An 8,856-nucleotide genomic window follows, 5' to 3' on the forward strand; every position below is an offset into this window, starting at 1 on the left:
GAGACTCATCCCTCACTCTTAAACAGCTGAAGCGATGTGACGTTCAGCTGAAGGGATGTGATACACGCTCTCGCCTCCTTGCTGGGAAAGTCCGAAAGTTTGGCTGAGCAGCAGATAGGTGGAAGGGTCCGTGCAGTTCTCTTCGTGTTACTCCAGCTGTATTTCCAAGCTTTTGCTAGTAATAATCACGCACCTATTGTATGTATCAAAACATTAAGAATCAGTCTTAGATCCGGATCTTGAAGACTTCCACTGGTAGCCGCCTTCTACTCCGATATTCTCCGTTGAGCGTCATTTCTTGCCGCCTCTCCATAAACTAGGTCCTTTCAATTTTTGTATTCATCTCCATTTTCTCCACTTTAACTCTTTTTTTCCCTGTCGCTGTTTTGCATCATCACCCAGAATGCCTGTATCACGTGAACCACACAAGAATATTTGGTCTTCAAGTTTGATACAGACCCTAGATCCTTTGCGTGCTAACAGAGCATTTTTTGACACTTTCCGAGCTTCCAGCGCACTGTGCTCCCTGCTGCCAGGGACTGGCCTTTGGAAACCCTGCAACGCGAACAGCAGAAACCCTGAGCCCTCTCCCTGAAATGGGTTGTTCTCACCTGGCTGAGTACATAATCTCATGTCCCGTTTGACATATCTCAAAATAAAATAACGCCAAGTAGCTCCCCCAGAGTATTGCTATCAAGAGGATGGATGCTATATTGGTTTTACTTGGTGTCCATCATGGTAACATATGGCCTGATACGCACAAATGCGTGTAGATTTAGAAAACTGCTGCTTTCGGACTTGACGCGGGATTGCACTGGTGTGCCGTGCTCCTGAAATCCCAAGGGTGATACCGTGAGTTCAGTATGGGCCTCGGGGAGGGGGCGGGAGCTGGGATTTGCACCGGGTAGCCATGTATCATCTAACTAATGAAGTGTTTAATAACCCTGCTGAGAAAACGAAACTTTTAAACGGTGAATCCATGCTGGAGCTGCTCAGTTACACCTGATCGGTATTGGTATCTCCTGACTCTTGCGGCCCCAGTTCCAAGGTTTCCTCTTTTTTACTTGTGAGACTCCCACTGAGTTGGAGAACATTAGATACCAAACTGATACTAATTTAATTAGCTACTCATTTGCATAAATTAGTTTATTGAGCATGTCAACCTTCTGCATCCAGAATTCTCGTCGAGAGGTCTCCTTCTTGGTCTTTTTAACGTCCTTTGGGGGAAGAGGGCTCAACTGTTGTACTAATTACGTATTACAGGCATTTCCCTGGAAAACAGTCACTGCTGTAAAACATTTGCTGAAGAACTTGAAATACGCAGCTATGCATAAGGAAAAATTTCTCAGCTTCATTTTAGTTATGAGCATTACGATTTGCCTGTTGCTTTTGTGAGCTAAAGGGCAAAAAGATGCACAAACCGAACTTCCTAATCATCATTATGGCTTCTCATTAGCAGTATCCAGGAGGGAACATCTGTCTTTGTGCAGAAAAGTGGGTCTTTAAGTCCAATTACTACAATTAATAAGTTACATATGAGAAACATGATTTTTACCACGAGATTTAGAGGATTACAACAGCAACATACTCTGCATTTCACATGAGCTCCTCACCACCACATCAAATATTTACTTCTCCACCAGCCCATGAAAATCAAACAAGTCGCAATGCCAAGTCACTTGTATAAAAAAAGCCTGTTTGGGTCCATTATCTAGCCAATAAACAGCATGGATGCAATTTTCTGCAGTGGCTGTATCTTATTATTTATTCTTCACGTCACAGTGATATCCCAGGACGCAATCCAGATTCCCTGTGACAGGAATCGGATAAATCTGTCTTTAGCAGGGCACGGGAACGCTACTGGAATAGAAATACGGCCACAGCTGCCAGCTGCAGGGGCCACAGCTGCAGTTTGCTTCTTTGCGGAGCGCTGCAGGTGTTTTCAAAGCACTGGGGAAAAAAAATGTTGAGAAGCCACGGTCTGTGCGCCAGGCAGCGTAGAGTTAATTTGCCTGTGATGGTGGCCTCAGCACTTTGGTTTTCAGAATCAGGCTCTTGCATTTCTCAGTGTGTAACTGCTGGGTGCACGTTTCGAGTGTCGGTGTGTGCATATCCCCCCCCTTTGGAAATAATATTGAGAAATGGAAGTGAAAAACATTTCCTTTTTTTAAAAACTGATTTGAAAGTGCAGCACTTAGAAGATTGAATCTTTGGGGATAGCTGTATCTTCTACTCTTAGTCTGAGATACAGGAAAGTTTGAAGGCCCAGTTATTAAAGAAGTCTTTTAGCTATTAAACTGGAGCTGGAAGAGTGAGCCTATCTTTGTGGCGATCTCTTTTAGCTCGTATTGAGCTTTCACACGTTCATAGCTCCAGCTAAACGGGAGTTATCTGCGATTCTCAGCCTTACGGAGAGGGTGTTTGTGAGTCTCTCCCTCTCTGCCCCCGTCTTGCAGCTCTCTACCGGCACGCACTTTTAATGAACAGGCTGTTGGCAACTGGATTTCGGGAGGGATTTTGTTCTCTCTTCTGCTCCATTGTGTTTTCTCTACCTTAAACTAATTAAAAATATAAACGCAATTCTTTGAAATACCGGAAAATTAATCTGCAACTCTTGTCTCCCGGCTACTCGCTGGAGCTGTAAGGATACAGTCATGACTGCAGTGATTCGGTGGGATTTGGGGAGCGAGAGCCGTGGCTGCTCCAGCTGCACGGAGCTGTTCTCCAGGCAGCCCCGCTCCGGGCTCAGGAGCATTGCTTTCATGGTATGTTAATGAGCTGTAAGAAAAGAGAGGTTATCAGGTGGGAATCTAGTGATGAAGAAAACAAACAGGTGTTTAAACTTAAGATTCATAAAAAGGCGGTTTGGTTTTGCATGGAAACTGGGTGGGTTTCTGATCTGAGACGGGGATTTCGGAGTGAGCATCCCATGCGAGTGGAGACGTCTCCCGTGCTCCTGGTCCCTGCGTCTCAGCTCCAGAGCCACGAGCATCCTCGTACAAACCTGTCCTGTGGCTCGTCTTTGGGACACCCCTTCCTCTCTGCACATTTTATGGCTGGAGTGTCTCAAGACCTATTTTCCTCTTTCTGGGTCCAATTCTGATGCAATGGCCGATAGCCTACTTGACTGACTGAGGCTGATGCCTTTTAATACCTCTAATAAGCACAATTGGCTACTAAAGCGATGGCTGCTGCTGTTATCATTATTATGGTACATATTTTCTTAATAGAAAAAAGGCAAGGAACTCGCTGAAGGTCATAGTGGAGGAAAGATATAGAAAAAAGTTATTTATTTATGATTCGTCTTCTTGATTTCAATGGGAGTCAAATGAGCAGAGTAAAAACTGTGCTCGAGTCCCATGGGAGATGGAAACCTGCCCTGTGAGACTCCAAAGTCATCCCCCTGTGCCGGAGGGGATCTGCTGTTACCAGGCTGGAGGGATTTGACAGCCCCTGGTATGTGATGCCCTCTGCCAAGCAAGTATCAGCCTGGAGATTGCATTTTTAAAGGCATGAACATGAAACTTGCCGTAGGGCACAAGTAGGCATCAAAGTGGTTTAATGTTGATGAAGTGGGAAGAATAAATTTTGGGGACGTAGGCTGAAAGAAGTGCCAGAGACACTCGCTGGAATGAGTTTGGCCTTACGCGGGTCGTAGGGATGTTCAAGCCGTAGCTTCGGGGGGGAGCAGGATTCCTCTGGCAGCGAGAAAGCTTGAAATTGCCGTCCCGTTTTTGGCCTTGAATCTGTGATGCATGAGATACATGATCTCAGTTTGGCTTTGTATGGCAACTTCAAACTATCCCAGTGTACCTAAAATCAATGTCGTGTGTGCCTCTATTTCAACTGACAGCCCTCGTGTCTCCAGCAGAGCCTTGTGTAGAGCCCGGCACCTTGTGCTGAGTGGAGGCAGATTGTCCAGGACAAAGGTTTTATTCTTTGATGGTTTAAATCATTAAAAGAGACAAAAGAATTTTTAATTTCCTCTAGAAGAGAGCTGAGACATCTCAGCTGATGCATCTTTAAAGGGCAGCACTTCAAATGGTGCTGCTGCTGCTGCCACCTCTTTTGCCAAGCAGCAGTAGTGCGGCTCGGTGCGGTGGGCAGGAGGAGTTTCAGCAGAGATGCGTAAGAAGGGAAGTCCCTTTCTGTCAAAAAAGCAAATCTATTTTGATTTTTTTTCCTCCTTCCGAGCTGGGATGAAAAGTCAGAAACACCTTTTTTTTTTTTGAGAAAGTTGAAAGACAATTTGTATTGTAGCTTGTTCAGTAACCCACCTGGAGGGCTGCTGTCAGCCTGAGGGAGTTAGAAACAAAACCAGACGAGAACCATGGAAATAACTGCCATTCCCCAGCCTGACCACTGCTCTCTGCTCTTCCATCCCACTTCCTCCCCCAAACACAACGTCAAACTGACAGTTCCCTGCCAGGCAGGGGCCACGGAGCCCAGGTTTTCATTATCTTCCAGGGGTACTTTTCCCAGGAAAATTTCAAGTTTCCATATGAAAACGTTTGTTTTTGCAGAATAGCATTCTTCATCAAAAAGTAATGTCAACAGGAAACTGCAGATCTGCTGCGACTGTGGGTCCTCTTTGGGGAGCGGAGCCCATGAAATATAATTGAAGAATTTTTAGGAAGTGTTTGTGTCGGCTCTGACGCTCCTCCAGGAAGAAGCAGAGTCTGCCTTGGAAGGGGCCTCTACGTTTACAACTAAAACCACAAGCAGCAATGGTAAAACCAGCTGCATTTTGCCTCTAATCCCAAAAGTTCACTGCACTCCCCTTTTCCATACCTACAGGTTCCCGGTGTGACTTTTGTTTCTTCTTCCAGGGCCTAACCTCCCCAAGGCTCAGGTTAAAACAGCATCCCTTGGCTTGGCAGGAAAAGCCAGGTCACCTCTGCTGCCCGTCTCGGTGCCCACGGCCCCGGAGGTCGCAGAAGAGGGCCACAAGCCGACGGAGGACTCCGCGAACGTAAGAACCGTCTTTCCGAGCCAGCCTTCTTGCCAGCCTCATCACCATCGAGTTATATTCTCTAATCCCCAATCTGCGCATTAATTTTTAGATAACGGTCTGTCCCTCCTTCCCTGCGGCTGATAGCTATTAGAAAGCCAGTAAAAAGTTCTGGCAGCCGGCAAAACTTTGCTCTTGACTTGAATGAACTTTGGCGCGTGTGATACAGGGGAGAAGCGGGTGCTTCAATTCTGTGTTAATATTATCCACGGGACAACTCGCACAGCCTCTCCTGAGCGCTCTGAGATATCGGGAGAAGAGAAGGAGGGGGTGAGAAGTGCGATAGGGAAGAAAATAATTTTGGCAGGAGAAATGAGTATGTAGTAATACCAGATAATGGTGAGAAAAATAACATTGAAGAAGTAGATAAGTGAAACTGAAAAGGTGGTGAAATTAGAATAATCTTTTCACTCCTGTTAAGACTCTTTTACAGAAAGGTCTCACGTGATCCAGAAGATGAAACAGTGCAAAAGAAAAGGAATAAGGAAAAAAAAAGAAATATATTAAATACATGTTGTATATCACGCCTTTTCATCTGCTTGCACAGGAGAATTTTTTGCTAGGCACTGTAGCAGTGACATGTCCAACATCTTGTTAGTGAATCCTTTTATGTTTTCAACCTGGCTAAAGGGAAAGAAAGATTTGCTTTAGAGGTACATATGGAGGGTTTGGGCCTGCTGCCTGATGAATGCAGGACAACAGTGTTTGACTCCTGCTTCTCATTATCAACGGCATAAAAATATACTTCTGCATGTAGTCGCAGAAGGATTCTCACGTTTTGCTGGGAAAAGGGGACGCAGGACGATGTAAGAGACATGGAATCTCCCACTGGAATGGGAACGGGAAGGAAAATGCCCTCCGTGGTAAAATTGCTGGCATAAGGAGTAATTTAACACAGGACATCGGACAGCACAAAGTACGGTTTCGGCTCTCAGTACCCTATGTTATCACAGCAGCATGATTTAGCCCTCAGGAGAGGCACTGCTCAAGCTCTCTTGAGGGCAGTGACAGGCAATACCAGCGCAGGCAACAAGCTCATCGGGTGGTCAGAATTTGGGGAGAAAGGCTAAAATTCAGGGAAATTTTTTTTTCAGCTTGACTCTGCAGGTGCTCTTTTAAGCTGCCTGCTCCATCCCACCTCGGGCACTGCAGGGCTCAGGCAGCACTTTCAGATCTTTTGCTTGGTAAACCCCACATAACTAACTAATGTTTGAGCTCCCCCTCAGTGTCTGAAAGCAGAGCATCACTCCTCTTGCTCTTGCCTTGCCTTGGTAATTTTTGAGGTCAGTGGTTGCCAAGAATAGGTGCGGTGCTGGTAATTTTAGGTTTCGCTGCAGATTCTCAGTTGACCATACCCCAAAGGATTACTTTCTTCCAGCCCAGTTAGGTGCCTCTGAAAACTGTTCCCAATCCTCTGCTCCCAGTAAAAGCGATGGTGGAAATTCCCAACCACTAGCAAGGGCTGAGAGGTTCAGCTGCTTGCTGAAGGAACTGTTGCAGCCTGCCCTAGGGTAGGGCATGTTTAGATGAGCGTTTGATGTCTCTGTTGGGTGCTAAAAAATGTTGTCATAGTCCCCCCAAGCATGGACACACGTAGCGTAAGGGAGGGAGCTGGGGAAATGGGGACTCGGGGAAGGGTCGTTAACGTTTAATATTGCTCTAGCATGGTCACCCCTGGTTTTTAGCTCACGTGTTGAGCCCAGAGAGGCTTTGCTATCCCACCTGTAAGTGTCAGCCCATCCTTGAACGCTCCTGGTCCCTGAGGAGCGTGCAGGGAAGATGTCCTGGTGGGGGGCCCTGGGAGTCCTGGGAAGATGTCCTGGTGAGGGGCCCTGGGAGTCCTGGGAAGATGTCCTGGTGGGGGGCCCTGGGAGTCCTGGGAAGATGTCCTGGTGGGGGGCCCTGGGAGTCCGGGGCTCTGTGCGGGGGGTTGCCGTTCCCGTCCCGCTGCCCGCTTATCTCTGCGTGTGTGTCTTCACTCGCAGGTTTATGAGCAGGATGATCTGAGCGAACAGATGGCCAGTTTGGAGGGGCTAATGAAGCAACTCAATGCTATCACAGGCTCAGCCTTCTAACAGCTCTTGACGAAGCGATAATTATGCCGGAGCATTGCAGCATACCAGGATTTCACACATACCACCCACGTACACCACCCCATAAAATCATCTTGTTGCCGGTACCACTCCTTCAGTGCAAGGAAGATTCCTGCAAAGTCCTAAAAGGAATGATAAAAAGAAGAAAAAGGAAAGAATAATAATGGAAATGTTACAGAACTGTAGATCTGGCATCTGAAGTGATGAAAGCGTGGCAAGGCGAATGACGACGTCACGGCGGAGTCGTGGCTGATGCCACCGGATTGCTCATTTTGATCTACTAGTCTTCGTAGAGCTCAAGTTGTCATGACTAACTCATGTTTTACTCCGTAGAGGTTTGTAGCTCTTTGTATAGATCTAGTTTTACCTCATGCAAGTATGTTTTTAAACATAGACCATGCCGTTAATGAGACAGTGTTGTAGGTCACTCGTTTGTTTTTTTTTAAATACGTAATTACTGACTACAAAAACACCCACAGCAAATAATCACACCACCACACCAAAAATTTGGAAGTTTTCCCAACAGCACAAAACGAAAAGACAAATTACTAATTTGTTTTGTCGTCTCCGTCACTCATCTCACACGAGTGGTGGGGATTAGCGAGTTGCTGTAATATTCAGCCATTTTAGCAAGCGTTTGTAAAGCCTCCCGTAGTTAATGTTTTATGTGTGGCCAACAGAGAACCAGGAATGTAAAAAAAAAAAAAAAAAAAAAAAAAAGGAGAAAAAACAAAAGTCTGCATTGGTGGCCTGCTGCCAGCCAGCCAGTGTGGACTTGCAAAAAGAGGACGTAATATGCAATCTTCTCTGGCAGGCAGTCATGACATGGTTAAGCTTGTAATAAAACCTGTCTGCGTGTGGGTGGCCTTTATGCCGGACCGCCCTGTGATGACTTCGGGAAGCACCGCTGGGGCCACCGCGAGCCGGAGCGGAGAGTAAAACAGAGCTGAAGTTTCCCTGAGCCTTTCCCGTCCCCGCATCCCCCGGGATGGCTCTGCTCCGAGGACCCGTCCACCTGGGACGATGGTGCGTGGAGGATGAGGAGGGTGAAGGGGCAGCAGGCGCTTCCCGCAGGCAGGACACGAGCCCGGGGCAAGAACCACAGAGGCCGGTAAACAACTGATAAATTAATTAGGAAGGCTTTTCCGCAAGCATAGTATTTCCTGGTTGAGATCCATGAGAACAGCAAGCGAAGAGCGGTGAGCGGCAGGACACCGTGAGCCATCTTTAGGGATTCCCTCTCCCTCTTGTTCCAGCGCTTTAGCTGCGCATTACAGTGTTTATTGACAATAACTGGTTGAATTGACTAAATTTTGTGTGCATACATTTTATTGCTACATTTTCAGCTGCATTCAGCGTTAATCCCTGTTTATGCAGCTGAATCACCAAAAGGGATCTAATTTGCATATTTATCAGTTAGGAGGCTGCAAAACCCAATAGGAGAGTTTCAGATGAATTATTCCATTCAGCTCTGCCTTTGATTTCAAGCTTGAGTGGGTCATAATTTTAAAAGAGCATGGAAAGGATAGGATCTTTACAACCTAATAGCTCCTTTTATTAGGTGGGTAATTATATGTGAATCTCCGAATAAAATATTTTGAGTAAAATGGCACTGCAACAGAAGTAATAATTCAGATTATTTTCTACGGCCCTGTGCTGGAAAGGAAATCAGATGTCAAGGAGGAATTCAAATGCTTCATTAGGAACTCTAGTGTGTTTGTGAAAATGCTCCTTTAAAAACGCCTTGTTATT

General features: G+C 46.2%; 1 protein-coding gene across 1 annotated transcript in view; it reads left to right on the forward strand.

The window, feature by feature from the left end:
* LOC142075313 (netrin receptor DCC-like) overlaps positions 1-8,311 on the forward strand; it is a 566,343-nt gene extending 558,032 nt beyond the window's left edge. Inside the window, exons 29-30 of the mRNA XM_075136492.1 lie at positions 4,830-4,972; positions 6,997-8,311. Coding sequence (XP_074992593.1) covers positions 4,830-4,972; positions 6,997-7,086 — 233 coding nt within the window. The 3' untranslated portion in view covers positions 7,087-8,311. The remainder of the gene's footprint in view (positions 1-4,829; positions 4,973-6,996) is intronic.
* Positions 8,312-8,856: the final 545 nt, after the last annotated feature.

The sequence above is a fragment of the Calonectris borealis genome, chromosome Z, assembly GCF_964195595.1.
Source record: "Calonectris borealis chromosome Z, bCalBor7.hap1.2, whole genome shotgun sequence".
In the NCBI taxonomy this organism is placed as follows: domain Eukaryota; kingdom Metazoa; phylum Chordata; class Aves; order Procellariiformes; family Procellariidae; genus Calonectris; species Calonectris borealis.